Source organism: Morchella importuna (genome assembly GCF_003444635.1).
Source record: "Morchella importuna strain M04M26 chromosome Unknown Morimp01GS074, whole genome shotgun sequence".
In the NCBI taxonomy this organism is placed as follows: Eukaryota; Fungi; Ascomycota; class Pezizomycetes; order Pezizales; family Morchellaceae; genus Morchella; species Morchella importuna.
In genome coordinates this window covers 6,073-23,799 of record NW_025763470.1, presented here as the reverse complement: position 1 = coordinate 23,799, position 17,727 = coordinate 6,073, and the positions used below count along the sequence as shown (strand labels likewise).

The following is a 17,727-nucleotide window of genomic DNA, read 5'->3' as shown; positions in this document are numbered from 1 at the left end:
TCAAGTCAGGAAAGATTACCCATATTGTTGATGTCTCGCTAGACATTCATGGCCATCGAGAGACTGCGTCATGTTTTGTGACAAAGTTCGGACATTATCCGATTGTGATGAGAATACCTTGGATGCGACGCCATGACGTTACGATTCGACCAAAGGAGAATTTGCTTATTTTTGACTCTCGAAGCTGCTGTCAACATTGTTTGCTTAGTGGAACTGCAATTACGGTTCATGGCATATCGATTTCCCTACCGGAAACTCATACCGTTACCGTTTCAGCGACTGAGAAATCGACCATCGATATTGAACAACTGATACCGAAAAAGTTCCATCGCTATATCCACATGTTTGAAGAATATGATGCTTCAATCCTTCCACCACATCGACCGTTTCATGATATGAAAATAGTACTAGAAGAATGCAAACAACCACCATGGGGACCAATATATGCTCTATCCCAAATTGAGTTGAAGGCACTCTGGGATTACCTTCAAGAAAATCTACCCAAGGGTATTATCCGTCATAGTGAATCGCCAGCGGGAGCGCCTATACTATGTGTTAAAAAAGTTAATGAAACTCTTCGTTTATGTGTCGACTATTGGGGCCTTAATGCAATTACAATTAAGAATCGTTACCCATTGCCGTTATTGAAGGAAACCTTGTCTAAATTGTCGAAAGCAAAATATTATACCAAGTTGGATTTACGTTGGGGATATAATCAGGTTAGGATAGCGGAAGGAGACGAATGGAAAACGGCATTCCGGACTGGATATGGACATTTTGAATATACGGTAATGCCCTTTGGATTAGCGAATGCTCCTGCTACATTTCAATATTGGATCAATGACATCCTACGTCCCTATCTCGATCAATTCGTGACGGCTTCTTTAGATGATATCCTTATCTATTCCGAGTCCCTTGCAGAACACAAGGATCATATCCGAAAAGTTCTAAAAGTACTTGGTGAAAATCATGTTCATCTCAAACCCAAAAAATGCGAATCCATGGTTCAAGAAACAAAATACTTTGGCCTAATCCTTACCCCGAATGGCAACAAGATGGATCCGAAGAAGGTTATTGATGTTCTAGAATGGTCCACACCGACGAATCTTCATGATGTTCAGGTATTTTTGGGATTTGCAAACTTTTATCGACAGTTCATTTTAGGATATTCAAGGATTATTGCCCCGCTTACAGCTCTAACGAAGAAAAATGTTAAATTCGAATGGACAGATGAAAGGGAGGAAGCATTTCAAACCTTAAAAAAGTTGTTCACAACAGCACCTATACTAGTTCATTTCAACCCAAATCGAAAGATTGTGGTAGAAACTGAAGCATCCGACTATGTTTCGGCAGGAATTCTCTCGCAACGTGATAATGAAGGAGTTTTACATCCGGTCGCTTTCTTTTCCAAGAAACATTCCCCTGCGGAATGTAACTATGAAATTTATGACAAAGAACTTCTAGCAGTTGTGCGATGTTTTGAAGAGTGTTGACATCATCTGGAAGGAGCACAATTTCCTATTGAAGTTTTCAGCGAGCATCGAAATCTAGAGTATTTCATGACGACAAAATTATTAAACCGCCGACAAGCTCGTTGGTCTGAATTCCTTTCACGTTTCTATTTCGTTATAAAATTTCGACCGGGGAAACAAGGAGAGAAACCAGATGCATTGACTAGAAAGTTAGGTGACCTAAGTAAAGAGGGGGATGAACGGTTAACACATCAGAGCCAAGTGGTTCTGAAGCGAAAAAATTTGGATGCAAAGCTAAGTTTGTTCGCCAAATGAATCCACTGAAGGAATGCCCACTGTGGAGGAATTATTTTCAAAAGCTTACCAAGTCAATAGTTTCCCAAACGGAATCCTCGTTATGCTTCGGAGGGACGTTCGCCATTCAAATGAAATTTAACTTGCCGAATGTACTGAAGACAACAAAGGTAGTCAATTGTATCGAGGCGCACTCTACGTACCAAATGACAATAACCTCCGGCTGAGGCTCCTAAAAGAATATAATGAGAAACCATCGGCGGGCTATCCGGGTAGAGCAAAGACATTGAAACTCTTAAGTCGGGAATATTATTGGCCTCAAATGCGAAAGTATATCGATCGATATGTCAGGAATTGCAATGTGTGTGTCCGTTGCAAGGCACCACGCAGTGCGCCTTACGGAGTACTTCGCACTATGCCAATACCCGATGGACCATGGACGGATGTCTCGATGGATTTTGTTACTGATCTCCCTGAGAGTGATAGATATAATGCGATCCTAGTTGTTGTTGATAGATTAACCAAAATGCGACATCTAATACCAATGACTAAAGAGGTAGATTCAAAGGAAGTAGCGAGGCTATATATCGTTAATGTTTGGAAGCTACATGGACTACCCTGTAACGGGGGCAGCCAATCTATGTATCGCTAGAATCCAATCAAATAGATGCGGCCGTGCAAGATAGAAATCAGGTACAGATTTAGTCAAAGATACTATCGCTAGAACTCAATAATCTTTAAGGTCTCTGCTACCGATGAGGTCAAGATTCTTGGACAGTTGTGCGCGAATGATCCTGAGTACTGATACTCCAAAGGATTCTATTCTCTGCTCCTACTTCCTTACTAAGTTCCGGTGCTGCCTTCTAGGGGAAAGGAAACAATTCCATCGCTACCCCGTTTCTCTCTAACCGTCAGCGAGTGCTCCTGGTTCCGAAGGCAACCACCCTTAGTCAAAGCCTTTGTAACACCTGCAGCCTTTGTTGCCACACAACTGGGGCCTTCATGAATGAGCTGCCGCTCATGTGTAAGCTTTAATCATTGCTGTAGGGCTTTTGCTTATTGTAGACTTCCCAGGCATAGTCCCTTCCACTGCCGGTGGACTTCCAATGCTCAGAGAGTATAGAGGATCGCCAAGCACACAGAGCTTCACTCTGGCTGGCCTTCTAATCATTGGCGAGGTACAGACTCGTCAGTCATTGCTCCCATGAGTAGATCCTCTTCCTAGCGCTCAGAATGTAGTTACTCTGACAGCTGGTAGCTAACCACGCTGCCGGTACTTGCATGTCACTGTGCAACTGGCTTCTAACAATAACTCTCAGAATGTAAGAGGGCCCTGTGTGTACTCATACACCAGACAGTTGAAATGGCTCCGTTACACTACTCCGCTCTTCTAGGATCTTGGTCTCCGGGTTCTATAATCTATATCCATTGCTATGCTATCTGATAAAGCAACTTCTTTGGTGGCGAAGGGGACAAGAAATGGAAGGAATGCTACTGGCCCAGAGTCCTTTTGTCCTTTGGCTTCTTAGGATACCTCATGTGAAAATCCTGGAGGGCTTCTTCAGCACTCTTTCTGAGATGTTCCCAGAGTTCCCATGTAGCGTCCTCATTCTCATAACCTTCCCATAGCACCAGGTATTCCACCCTTCTCCTCTTCTTATTGACTCAGCTATCAGCTACTTCCCGGACGATCCAGTTCTGTTCTCCTGCAATTTCGTCAGGTTCCGGTGGGGGAGCTCTTCTCTCAGGGTCTACTGGCGCTCTATCAGGTTCCTGTAACAGAGCCACAGTATAGCTGTTACAAAAGTACCTGTTCTACCAGTCAAGCCATACGACCATAGGGTAATCACCGCTTGTTCTTCATCGATGGGTGAAGATAAGGGCAGATGACCCCTACCTCTATTGGTATGAAGGGTAGGGATCCTGGCGAGCAAGAAGTCTTATAAGTCAAGCTAGGCGACTGGACCACAACTAGAGCAGAAGGACGAGCATGCCAAATAAAAGAAGAGTAACCCCAAACATAAGTTACCCTACCTTGGAAGTCAATCTTTGAGGTGCAATAACTTTGCAACTGATGCCTGGAAAATACGCTTTACCACGTCAGAAAGAATACTGACGATGCTCCAGTCCATTTGAGGTGGTTGAATGAACGGATTGCGGAGTTGAGGAAACACTGCAAAATAAACACGTTTTAGACCCCAAAAATAACCCCCGGGGCGTCGAACCGCCGGAACCCTCCTGTTTCAGCCCGGTGCACCTTTGAGGGGGAGTAGGAGTACGACCCAAGCTATTAAAAGCAAACCTCGCTTTACAAAACACCAAATCTGTTCTAAAACAAATTGAATAAGCAATTGCTATCTGGTCGGTTGTTTCCGCTAGTTCTTAGGATCCCGACCAGCTCTTGGCAGAGATTGCGTGATTTGACTCGGGCGGAAGTTCGTCCGAGATGTGGCAGCAACTCCTCTCGCCCCTCATAGAAAAGGGTCGCGGTGTCCCCGGACTAGGGAGGCACGGACGGCCTAGAGAAAAAAAGCGGGAAAAAAGGGGCGGAACTTCGATAAAAAAAGTACTCGGTTGCCCCCAGTTTGAACTCGGGGAGTCATGGAATCTTTACTAGCGAGGAGACTCCTCAAAGTTATTAAGTTTCTAGACTACAAATACGATCAAACAAATAAACTCCATCTTTCGATCGAACGAGCCAAATGATAACCCATCGTTCCCCGTTTGCCATTTCCATTTTGATCGAAGTCACGGTCGTGCCCTATCCTAGCACCCCCGTTACAGTTCCAGGAGAGAGACATGGAAGACAGGGTGGATTCCCATTTGCGGGGGAAGAGAGAGCTTGTAGGCACGGGTACCAATAGCTTCTAAGACCTTGAAGTGTCCCATCATCTTCTGATCCAATTTTCCCAATGGCCGCTTTGTTTGCACATTGCGCCAGTCTAGCATGACTTCATCTCCAGGCTTGACTTCAGACAGTGCCAGGGCATGTGTATCATACCACCGGGCCATCCTTAGTCTGGCCTTTCCCAAGCTTGCATTCATAGCCTGCCAGATAGATTCCCATTGAGATACCATGACCTCGCTTGCTGGATTGTTCCATTCAACACCTTCCTTTGAGGCCGGCCAATTGGTCCTGTGCTCATATCCATAGTTGGTATAGAGAGCCGATACTTTGGTAGACTCAGAGACCGCCGAGTTATATGCATACTCTGCCAAAGGCAAGAGGTCCGCCCAGTCATCCTGTTGATATGAACAATAACTCCGCAAGTAATGCTCCAGGGTCTGGTTAACTCTTTCTGTCTGGCCGTCCGTTTGGGGATGGAAAGAAGTAGACATCTTCAGCTTCACATTGAGGAGGGTCATGAGAGATTGCCAAAAGTGAGAGATGAACCTGCTATCTCTGTCCGAGACATGTCATCAGGTAACCCGTGGAGTCTCCAGACTTCCTTCAAGAACAACTTAGCCAGATCTTCCGTTTTATTGAGTGTAGGAAGTGGGATGTAATGTGCCATCTTTGAGAAGCGGTCCACTATTACCCAGATCTTAGTAAACCCATTTGACTCCGGTAATCCCACAATAAAGTCCATAGAGATGGAAGTCCATGGCCGATAAGGTATCTCCAGTGGTTGGAGCATACAAAACTTCTTGTGTCTTGAGGTCTTATTCCTCTGGCAGCTGTCACAGCTCCGGACATATTCCTCAACATCCTTATCCATGTTGGGCCAAAAGAAGTTGTTTTTCACCCGTTCTAATGTCTTGAACTGGCTGAAATGGCCTGCCACTTTAGAGTCATGGGTATCGGTCAGGATATCCATCTGAAGCGTCTTGTCTTTGGGAATATACCATCCATTCTTGTAGAAGATGAGGCCGTCCTTGACAGACAAGTTCTGGTCCAAGTTTGGTTTCCTTTCAACCAGGGAGCGGTGCAGTTCCTGCCAGATTCCATCCTCTTTAGCTGCCGCAGATAGGCGCTCTAAGAATGTATTCTGCAATTGGTTCACTCTGACAGCCGCTAGCTTAACAGGATCCAAAACCAATTGACCTGGCTTAACAAGCATCTGTGGCTCCGGCCGCAAGGTTTCACTCCCCTCTTCAGGGCGGTGGTCCCAACGCCTTGATAGCACATCAGGTTTGCCATTCTTTTCTCCCGGTCTGTAGACAACTTTGAAATTGTAGCCTGCTAGGTCCTCAGACCATCTAGCTTGCCGCCTAGTGAGAACTTTGGTAGAGTTGAAGTACTCTAAGTTCTTGTGGTCTGTGAAAACCGTGATCTCATGCTCGCAACTGTTGAGAATATGCTCCCATTCCCGGAAAGAGGCTACAATAGCTCCCATTTCCTTATCATGAATGTCATAGTTGATCTCAGCTGGGGAGAATTTCTTAGAATAGAAAGCTACCGGGTGTAGTTTCCCATCTTCCCCATACTGAGAGAGCACCGCTCCTTTGGCAAAGTCACTGGCATCAGTTTCAAACCCCGTTCTTCTGCTAGGCTCAAAATGGAGAAGGATTGGAGCGCTTGTGAATAGCTTCTTGAGTTCCTCAAATGCTTGTTCACAGGCTGCGGTCCAATACCATTTCTTGTCATTTTGCATGAGGTCGGTCAGCGGTTTGCAAACTTTACCGAAGCCTTCAATGAAGCGGCGATAGAAGTTTGCAAATCCCAGGAAACCTTGCACTCCCTTAATGTTTTGGGGCACTGGCCATTCCTGAACCGCCTCCACCTTGTCTTCTGACATAGATACTTCCTGTTCCGAGATGTGATAGCCAAGGTACTCTACCTCTCGGACATGGAAGGATGTCTTACTGATGGAGGCACACAGTTTTGCTTCTCTGAGTTTCTGTAGAACATTCTCAACCAGCCTTTCATGCTCTTCCTCAGTCTCTGAGTAGATGAGAATGTCGTCGATATAGACAACCACTCCTTCATCCAGTAGTTCCTTTAGCATATCATTGATCATTGCCTGGAAGGCGGAAGGGGCATTGCATAGACCAAATGGCATCACATTATACTAATACAGTCCATAGCGGGTTCTGAAAGCAGTTTTCCACTCATGACCTTCTGCTATCCTGATCAAATTGAAGTCATTCTTCAGGTCTATCTTTGTGAAGATCTTGGCCTTGAACAACCTATCCCTGAGCTCGCTCATGATAGGCAGCGGGTACTTGTCTTTGACAGTGACCTTGTTCAAACCTCTGTAGTCAACACAAATTCGCCATGTACCATCCTTCTTAGTTATGAACAATATGGGCGCCGCTGCGGGGCTGCTAGATATGGAGATCTTACCCAAAGACAACTCTTTGTCTGGGTACTCTCGCAAGGCCTTCAATTCTGGAGCGGAACATGGGTATAGCGGGCCAAACGGGGGAGCGGTGCCAGGCAAGAGATTGATCATCAAATCATTTTTGGAGTGCAGAGGCAACTCTTGTATTTTCTCTTGACTGAATACATCAGCACATTCCATATAGCGGAGAGGTATCCTTTCGGTGACATTTCCTCCGTCCTCATCATGCCATACTGAAGCAGCCAGTTGATATACTATATCTTCTTCGTCCATCATTTGGTATGAAGAGATGAGTTCAAACTTGACCGCTGCTGGAAAACAATTCTGATTGCAGTAGTCACTTCGCCACCCTATGGTATTGAGTTCCCAATTGATATCCGGGTTATGCTTTCTTACCCAAGCAATTGGCAAGTATCCGGATACTCCTTCTTCCAAAGTAGCCAACTCCCAACGGAGTGTCTCCCTATAATCTCACATGCTCATGTGGACTGGGTGAGTGAAATATTCTCCTCCGCCTATCATGACATCTCCTTGAGCATCATACAATGTCAGAGGTTGATCTCGCCGCACTAAGGGAACTCCATGCTTCCTGACAAAACTCTGGTTGAGGATTGCTCCTGTACAACCGGTGTCAAAGAGGAATGTCCCTTGGGCATGTTCAACTTTATTCTTTACCGTCCACGACAGTCCTGCCTTCAGTATCAGCCTCTTACCATGTACTGGTAAGGATGGAAGCTTTTCGTCCAACCTCCTTCGCTTCTGTTCGGGTTCTGGGCTTGATTCTCTTTGTCTTTTTTCCATTCCTAATAGCTGCGGGCACTACCAAGATCAAATGATCCTTTGGTTCTATTCCCAAGGGATAATAGAGCAAATATATTATGTGGTAGTCTAGTAGCGGTCGGAAGTGTCTTGTAGCAAATGTTACTTTGGCAGAACACTTACAGACCAGCTGTTTCAGGTCATAAACCCATCCTCAGAGTGCTTGGAAACAATCAAATAGGCGAAACACAATCAGAAATTTATTCAAGAGAAACAAGGAAAGAACCGAGACACCAAAGGAAGACTAGTAAATATAGACTATAAACAGACACACTTTCTACCAGATGATTTCGTTGTCCGAGTCTTGCTCAGGCTGAAATACGAAATCTTCTGTAACTTCTGGGAGTACAATAAGGGGTTCCTCTGCTGTAACAGCAGCCACTTTAGCTTTCTTCTAAGGATTGTGCTTGCCATTTCCTCGTTTCCGCTTTTGTACCCTCACTGCTGCCACTCGGACTAAAGTAGGTTTCCTGGACCAACAATCGGTTCATTTGTGTCTGGACTTGCCACACTATTGCACAAGTCAGTCTATGCACTCTACTAATAGGGGGTACTGGAAGGTCATACCTTCAAGCATACTTCTGCCTTCCTTCTTTCTTCTAGAATATCCTCCGGGATACCCTTCAGTTCCACCGCTTTTGTCATTGGAACTTGCTTCCTTCTGAAGTTTCGAGGAGCTTGCAGCTTCTCTCTTCCTCTTGGGGTGCCGTTCCTTCTCAGCAGGAGGATCTTTCTTGGTCCTGGCGGGTGCTTTCTCAGCTACTACCGTCTGGTACCTCTCGTGGGTGTGTCCTAGCTCTCTTAGAGGAGCTATCTGCTCCATCAGAAACTTTGGCTTGGGGGTAAAGAGAGCCCAACTCATGCCTAGGTCAGGGAGGAGGGAACTGAGGATCTTATCATCCACTAACTGACCCTCATAGCCAGCCTCCCATATCAGCTGAATACAGGAGAAGCTCGCTAGAAGAATACTGCGAGTAAGAATAAACACCCTATAAGAATAGGAGTTTGTAGTCCCATGAATATATGTATGGTAAAATAAGAATAATGCCCATAAGGAATATTCTTGTGTGTTTTGATTGGGTTTCTTAGTGTATTCTCATAGAGTGGGAAGGGTTAGGGTTGTAAGAGAGGGTTGTAAGAAAGGGTAATTACATTCAAACCAGCGGAGTCCCAGACTACATGTATATAAACGTCACTTGCTCAACCGGTACCGTACCATGTAAACTTCAACAATCGACCATGGATAATACAAATACAGCACTAAGAAATGCCTTCACCGATACTGAGCGAAAGGAACTTTGTGAATGGGTAAATACTGAGAATGAAAAGAACGGATCTCGTCCAAAATGGCAATCCATTCAAAAGTGGTTTGCCGATACACACCATAATAAAATAATTTCGCAGTCTACAATTAGCAAAACCCTGAAGCGATCCTCTGATTTTTTAGAACAACAGCTAGCGCACCCACAGCAAAAGAAACATCGGGAGCCCAATTATCCAAAGTTAGATGAGGCTCTGTTTATATGGCATAAGAGTGTTCAGAAGCGGGTTCCTGTATCAGGCTTGATTTTAAAAGAGAAAGCGGCATTTTTTTTTTCCTACACTCTATCCAGGTAAGTGACATGAACACACCGACACTTCAAACACTGGCATAATTCTGACGGCTTAACTGGCAGATGAGTGTCCGCCAAAATTCTCAGATGGGTGGCTAGCAGCATGGAAGACTCGGAATGGAGTCAAAGAGTTCCGATTTCATGGCGAGTCAGGCAGTGCAGATATAGAGAACGGACAAGCAGAAATGGAGGAAATACGCTTAATCCTATCACAATATCATCTTCAAGATACATACAATATGGATGAAACCGGATACTACTTTGGAATGCAGCCCGATCGATCACTTGCCACAGAGCAATTGGAAGGTATCAAAAAAGACAAACGGCGAATTACAGTTGCTTTAACTTCAAATGGCACTGGTACTGACCGTATGCCCTTATGAATCATTCGAAAATCGGAAAATCCTCGTTGTTTTAAGAACATCAATCGTGCTTCACTTGGTTGCCATTATCGATTTAATAAAAAGGCATGGATGAAGTCAGATATTATGTGTGAATATCTTGCTTGGTTTGATAAAAAAATGGCTGGCCGGAAGGTGGTGCTTTGTTTGGACAATTTTTCAGCGCATGAGAAGGGAGTACGGGAAATGGGGGGAGATATAGGTCTTAAAAATACGAGGATAATCTGGTTACCTGCCAATACTACATCGAAATGGCAACCGATGGACCAAGGCATAATTCAAACATGGAAGGCTTATACTCGGCGACACTTTATCCGGTATCTAGTCAATCAAATCGACACCTTGAATTTACAATCTAATTTGAACGAGATACTTCCTCAGCCAACTATTCTTCAAGCCATTCGGTGGGGGGTGGAAGCGTGGAATTTTGATGTCAAACCTTCTACAATTTTCAATTGTTTTATAAAGAGTGGTATCAAATATATTGGACCAGTTCCGCCTCCACCCATTGAGGATCATGATAACTGCGATATGAACAACATAAGATCGGAGGTTCATACCTCCATTGATATTTTAAGAAATGCAAATCTCATTGGACTCGGACTTGAAGAGCCACTAGATATTGACGGATTTTTTAACCCTGAACGGGAAGCAATAGAGGATTCACCTGACATTCTAGAGGTAACTCATAGCTTTACCCGGGCCTCTATTCAAATTTATTAAATGTTTCTAATATGTGAATTTAAATAGAGCCAAATACTCGACTCCTTTCTGCCTGTATCAGAGTCCGCTGAACCTGACGAAGACAACAGTGACTTAATGCAAAAAATAGAGAGAAAGGTTACCATATCAGAAGCCATTGAAGCGTTAGAAACCCTCCAACTATTTGAAAGCCAACAGCCTGAAAAGGAGAGCTCTGCCGAGACTTCCATGTACTTGATTAAGTATAGGCGGGAGATGGAGGACAGAAAAACTCGGATTTTAGGGGATCAAGTTCAGCGCAAGATAACCTTATTCTTTAACACACTGGAACCATGTCAATGATAGTATATGGTCTTTTTGTATTCAATTAGATATAAGAATAAATATGCTATAAGAATATGATATTCCGGTCCCGTCCGTATTCTTATAGCGAGTTTCTCCTGTAATACTATTCAGGAAGGAGTCTATTCCTTCCTTAGCTGTATGGGTAAGGGCATTTCAATTGGCTACAGCGTCATCCCTAGAGATGGCTTCACCAAAGGCTGCTCTGAGAGCATCCACAAAGGAATCCCAGCACTTCCATCTCTCGTCCAGCACCACAGGCATCCCAGCTATCCGGTTGGCAGAAGCTTGGTCAATGGAGTTGTGATATGCCTCATACCACTTGACCGGAGCATCTCCTTCCATCAGGTTGCCAGCATAACGGATCCCAATCTCGTTGGAGGTAAAGGACTGGCTCTCGATGGAGAAAACATTCTCGCATTGCCGGACGAAGGTCTCCACATTGTCTGCTTTGCTGTTGAACTTGGTCGGAGAGGGTGCCTTGGGTTCTCGGGCCCTAGAGGCAGCGGAGGGATGTGAGGGGGCCAGAGACCTCATGAACTGGGCCATGGAGGCCAGAAGCTCTTTCTGTTGTTTCTCAAGCTTCTTCCTGAAGTATCCCCGCCATCCTTGCCTGTCTCCATACTCAGGCTCCGAGTCCGAACTCTCTGAGTCCCCTCCCGGGTTGGGAGCTCCAACAACCGGGGGGACTATACCATTTCCTCCACCATTACCAGCTGGTTCGGGGTTCTGGTTTTCTCCGCCTGGATTTCCTTCAGGCTGGGGGTTCCTCCTAGGTGACTCCGGAGTGGTGAGCCTCTGTGATATTCCCGGGATAACCCCTGGCGAACCCAGGCTGGGGGGAGCCCAGAGGCACCACTCCTGATTGGTGTCTGGGAGTAGTAGTCTTTGTCTCCAATAGGTTGTCGGGGGGCCTAGCTAGGCCACCTGCCAATGGGTGGCTGGGGCTCTCTGAGGAGGGAGAGGTGAACCTCCAATGGCCGATGGCATCATCAGGGGAAGAGTCCTCTGCCTGATAGACCTGACTGGAAATGCTGCAAAGGGGTTCACCCTTTGGTGGAAGGTTCTCAGGGCCGCTCCGGATGAGGCCCTGGAGTTCTACGGAGGAATGGGGTTGGGGACAGGTACTGGTGTGGGCATCCTGGCGATGGAGAGCCTTCCTCCATTGATGGCTCTCTGGATATCTTCCAAGAAGTTTGGGGGCATCGCCGGGTTTGTCCCCTCAATGTCCTCCATCTCATCTGCTCCTAAATCATCTCTCTGGGCATAACTCTGGAGTTGTGCCTGGACTGAGGAGACTTGTTCTGGCATGTAGCCGAAGGCATCCCTGAGCAGGACTGCCTCAGCTTCTTGTCTTTCTTGCACCAAGACTAGCGCATTGCTGGTGTAACGGAGCCATTTCAACTGTCTGGTGTATGAGTACACACAGGGCCCGGTTACATGCTGAGAGTTATTGTTAGAAGCCAGTTGCACAGTGACATGCAAGTACCGGCAGTGTGGTTAGCTACCAGCTGTCAGAGTAACTACATTCTGAGCGCTAGGAAGAGGATCTACTCATGGGAGCAATGACTGACGAGTCTGTGCCTCGCCAATGATTAGAAGGCCAGCCAGAGTGAAGCTCTGAGTGCTCGGCGATACTCTACATCCTCTGAGCATTGGAAGTCCGCCGGTAGTGGAAGGGACTATGCCTGGAAAGTCTACAATAAGCGAAAGCTCTACAGCAATGATTAAGCTTACACCTGAGCGGCAGCTCATTCATGCAGGCCCCTAGTTGTGTGGCAACAAAGGCTGCAGGTGTTACAAAGGCTTTGACTAAGGGTGGTTGCCTTCGGAATCGGAAGCACTCGCTGACGCTTAGAGAGAAGCGGGGTAGCGATGGTATTGCTTCCCTTCCACTAGGAGGCAGCACCGGAACTTAGTAAGGAAGTAGGAGCAGAGAATAGAATCCTTTGGAGTATAAGTACTCAGGATCATTCCCGCCCAACTGACCTGATCCTCATCTTCGAGCAGAGCATTATCGGTAGCAGAGCCCTTAAAGATTATTGAGTTCTAGCGATAGTATCTTTGAATAAATCTGCACCTGATTTCTATCTTGCACGGCCGCATCTATTCTATTGGATTCTAGCGATACATAGATAGGCTGCCCCCGTTACAGCTGGCCTTTATGACTTCGTGTTGCAGGCTGTGCTTGAGGTAGCGCTGCAATTCCGCAAAGAAGTCCTGTAGGGTGACTTTATTGGTATCTTGCCAGGTGGGCTCACATCCGGGAATGTAGGACTGGAGCGCCGTCCTGGGCTTGTGGATCAACTGTGTCTGACCCTCTTGGAATTCTAAGGCTGCCGGTTGCCATTCAATCTGAAGAGGCACTTGGGGAGCCGGGAGGGCGGACATGTTGTAAGAGGAAAGAATAATCTGAAGGTGATTTGAACTCTAAAGATTATCTGTAATAGGGACAGCTTCTTCCATGTATTGCTAGAATCCAATAGAATAGATGCGGCTGTGGAAGATAGAAATCAGGTGCAGATTTATTCAAAGATACTATCGCTAGAACTCAATAATCTTTAAGGGCTTTGCTACCGATGATGGTCAAGATGAAGACCAGGATCAGGACAGCTGGGTGGGAATGATCCTGAGTACTTCTACTCCAAAGGACTCTATTCTCTGCTCCTGCTTTCTTACTAAGTTCCAGCGATGACTTCTAGTGGCAAGGGAAGCAATACCATCGCTACCCCGCTTCTCTCTAAGCGTCAGCGAGTGCTCCCGGTTCCGAAGGCAACCACTCTTAGTCAAAGCCTTTGTAACACCTGCAGCCTTTGTTGCCACACAACTGGGGCCTGCATGAATGAGCTGCCGCTCAGATGTAAGCTTGATCATTGCTGTAGAGCTTTCGCTTATTGTAGACTTCCCAGGCATAGTCCCTTCCACTACCGGCGGACTTCCAATGCTCAGAGGATGTAGAGTATCGCCGAGCACTCAGAGCTTCACTCTGGCTGGCCTTCTAATCATTGGCGAGGCACAGACTCGTCAGTCATTGCTCCCATGAGTAGATCCTCTTCCTAGCGCTCAGAATGTAGTTACTCTGACAGCTGGTAGCTAACCACACTGCCGGTACTTGCATGTCACTGAGCAACTGGCTTCTAACAATAACTCTCAGCATGTAACCGCGCCCTGTGTGTACTCATTCACCAGACAGTTGAAATGGCTCCGTTACAGGATGACCGTTTGATTAGCTGTATACCCATGCTAAATAGCAGTAAAGCCCGGACAGGAAGCGTACGGGATCGAAGCCTTTTTCGTCTCCTGCCATTGCACACCCTCTGGGAATGCGAGTTTGCTGGGGATGCCAGTGTTAGTAACACGACTGAAACCGACGGATCATGAAATACCCTCTGTATAGTAATATAACATACCAAGGTTATTGCGTTGGGGGGATGGGACGACTCCGTTCAAAAAGCTGTATACCAATTTCATTAGGCAGTGAACCCGGATGGGGGTGGTGGTGCGGGATCCTTGCCTATCATTCCCCACCCTCCAGGAGCGCGAACTTGCTGGGGATGCCAGACTCGGACTTGAGAGGGTTTTGACTTGACCACCCTCGACTACCTGTACACGATTTAGTGAAACGGCATGAATCTGTATATTGGTGGACTTTTTGGACTAACCTATGGATTCCAGAAGCTCGGGACACATCGCGGGAAATATCTCCTAGCGTCTTTTGCCTCTAGTTATTGGTTCATGTACATATCAATGACATCATGGGAGAAGTCGCCTTCCACTCCCCCCCTCCCCCTTCCCAAAACTCTCTTATAAAGTTGGTACGTTGCACTGCCCATTCTACCGACAAAAACATCCTTGACAATGCCTCAGCGAGAGAGTCAGTTTCATTTGTCTAACTCCTTCCGTCCCTCGCAAAACATCTACAGAGAAACTTCCTCCCGTCGCAACACCTGATTGTTTAGTAGAGACAGACCACCGACCACCCAAAGACATGTACCATCTTCACAGGAAATTTCAAGCACCTTTCCACATTAGTCAACCAGACGATTGCCTACGAGATCATCACAGGCGCGAGGACGAGAAATGGAGTCTGAAGACGATCTCTCCAAATACGAGGACCCATCACAAGAAGCTTCACAGATTGATTTAGAGCTTCATGGCGAGATGTATTTGACAAAAGATGGGAGAGTCAATGCCCGACAGCCTACGAGCCCACCACTCTCAAGGCTACCACCCCAGGAGTCTCAATTTCAGCAAACCTCATCGAGAGATACGTTACCGTCAGCCACACGAAATAGAGAATCTGACGCGAACCAGTCGCATGACACTTTTTATGCCTCCCCCGGGGGTGGTAATAGGTCTGCTACCCGTCGAAATGCCCTAACTAGTCAGACACATACTCACTCCGGGCGTCAAAGCTCCGAGTCGATTAGACCATCGTCAGCGAGAACCTATCCTGAAGCCCGTCAAGATTCACAGTCTTCTAGGCCATCTTCAATAAGAGTCCTTCCGAAGTCATCAGGAGTACAGATTATGCTGGTAGCAGCAGCGGTGGGTATTCTGAAGAGTCGTCGTCACAAAATCCACTAGCGCCGGTAGACCCTACCGATGCCAACAAAACTAGTGCTCTCTGACATCGTAGCTTAGGGCAATTTGACATCGAGCTGAGGACTCTAATCAAAAAAGCTGGGTGGCATCTCACCAAAGAGACACTATTCATAAACCTGATGCCCTCGGTATTGGAATTGCCGTCTATGGTCAGAAATTCATGGGATTTTGACAGGGCGGGAACTGACTTTCCAGCGGAGTTGTCGACCGTCGTTTCCTGGCAGGTAAGGTTTTATCATCAACGGACTCGTTCACACATGATGGAGAAGGCAAAGGCGGGAATCGCATTATATTATGGCCTAGCCGCCATGACCAGCGAGCAAGCAAAAGCCCGCGTCGATTATCTCCTGACAGATGACCAGTTTAATTGTGATCCCGATCATCATGATGTATATATACTGTTGATCCAGAAGGCGCGATTTAGTACTAACGTCTGTAGCCTGCACAATGGCACTTTGCCGCACCTCAAATACCGCATTTTATTTTCTACGCCTACTATAAGACCAATCGTGGGATTGCCGTGAACCATCCGGAATTTGAGAGTTGTATCAAGCCCTCTTTTATCTGCTTGGTTTCTACTGTACTTTACCATGCACTGAGAGTTCACATAATTGGAGGTGGCAACTGGAAGAATAGTGTCTTCAATAAAGACAATTGCGGTGGTGAACACCCCGTCTTTAATCTGGTCAGGTTATTGATGGGCGTCTTTATTGGCGGTGGTGCTAGTAATTTTCGAGAGGCACATGCGCACATGGAAGAGGTCCTTCCCCGACGATGAGACGTTAAATCTAGTGTTGAAGGGGATTCGAAACAAGATATTGAAACGGATTAAGAGGATAAACTGCTGCAGGATTACCGCTACGGAGAGCAGGGAGGCAATTATTGACCCTGGAGTAGGCAGCTTTTTGGAAGGTCTCCAACCCAAGCTCAGTACGGAGACTGACGACGATGATATGGGGTCCGACGAGGCAGGCGACCCGCCGTTTGACAATGACAATGGGGAGGAGAGCAATGTCACTCCACCTACAGTCGGGGACTACATAGTCGATGCAGAAAGACAAATAGATGGGACTATTGGAACAATAACCAGAAATAATATAAATATTGAAAACGATGTAGAGAGAGATCATGTCACTATTACCCAGGACGGAGAAGAGCGTTCAGGAGAAGTAGTCAGAAGATAAAGAGTGAGATCGCGCAAGAGCAAAGTACGAAAGGTCAGATAGCTCTCACCTAAATAGACGAACTAGCTAGAGCAAGGGGTGTCAAAAGACAATGGATCAATAGACAGTATCATCCAAAGTAAATTCAAACGTAGAATCAAGGGACGCAAAGACGAAGAGTTTAGACCAAAAGACGAGATATAGTTGTCGTAAGACGAGATATAGTTGTCGTAAGACGAGATGTGCGAACGAAAAGACGAAGAGTGTGAATCAAAAGACGGAATAGTTGTCGGAAGGCGCAGATTAGTGAAAAAAGACGATATGCAACTGTCAAAAGACAGAGAGTGCGAGCAGAAAGACGATATGTGATGGTCGAGGACATGAGTCAGCCAATATGACTTAGGTAATTTGACTAAAGGCGAGGTGACGAGGGTGTAGGATGAGTTTCATGTACCAAGATTCGAGTGTAATAGTAAAGGATCTACCTCCGATTTCCAGAAGACGAACTCGTCTTTAGACGTCAGGACGACGTCGTTGAGGATTGGGAGAAGGTTTTCGTCTTTAGCCTTCGCAATTTCGTCAGTTGACCAAGAGACACAGAGCTCTCGTCGCGGGGCACCCAGGTGTCGGTATGCCGGTAAGAAATCGCTTTGTATCATTTGGGGCATCTGGGGCGTCAGGGGCGCCCAGGCATCACAAGACGAGACTTCATTTTTAGCTGATGGAGTTTCACGGATCGGTTGGTGGAGTCGTTGGGTTACGCGGAGTTGGATTAGTCAGGAGAATTCTATCGTGTTCTTTGGGTTTCTGTTCGGTTGCGCGGCGTGAGTCATTGGGATTAGTCATCGCAGGATTTTCTTGGGTATAATAAGGGGGCTCTCCCTCGCTTCGTTCCTGTTTTCCTTTCTCTTCTTCTTTTCTTTACGCAACGTCTTCTGTACTCCTCGCAACACCAAAACTTTCGAACAACAACAACTTTTGGCCTGCCTTTCCGATAAAACTTTTACTCGAACACGATCCTGTATGTCAAT

General features: G+C 46.3%; 3 protein-coding genes across 3 annotated transcripts; 2 read left to right on the top strand and 1 right to left on the bottom strand.

Annotated features, from left to right (window-relative positions):
* Positions 1-11,084: 11,084 nt before the first annotated feature.
* Positions 11,085-12,239, bottom strand: LAJ45_11553 (uncharacterized protein; the record flags this gene model as incomplete). The annotated part of the gene is made up of 3 exons (XM_046121037.1): positions 11,085-11,700; positions 11,759-11,962; positions 12,031-12,239. The coding sequence occupies 3 exons, from the start codon at positions 12,237-12,239 to the stop codon at positions 11,085-11,087; spliced, it is 1,029 nt and encodes a 342-aa protein (XP_045965758.1).
* A 2,769-nt stretch (positions 12,240-15,008) lies between these two features.
* On the top strand, positions 15,009-15,515 carry LAJ45_11552 (uncharacterized protein; the record flags this gene model as incomplete). The annotated part of the gene is made up of 1 exon (XM_046121036.1): positions 15,009-15,515. One exon carries the CDS (start codon positions 15,009-15,011, stop codon positions 15,513-15,515), a length of 507 nt encoding a protein of 168 aa, XP_045965757.1.
* A 761-nt stretch (positions 15,516-16,276) lies between these two features.
* Positions 16,277-16,717, top strand: LAJ45_11551 (uncharacterized protein; the record flags this gene model as incomplete). The annotated part of the gene is made up of 1 exon (XM_046121035.1): positions 16,277-16,717. The coding sequence occupies one exon, from the start codon at positions 16,277-16,279 to the stop codon at positions 16,715-16,717; it is 441 nt and encodes a 146-aa protein (XP_045965756.1).
* Positions 16,718-17,727: the final 1,010 nt, after the last annotated feature.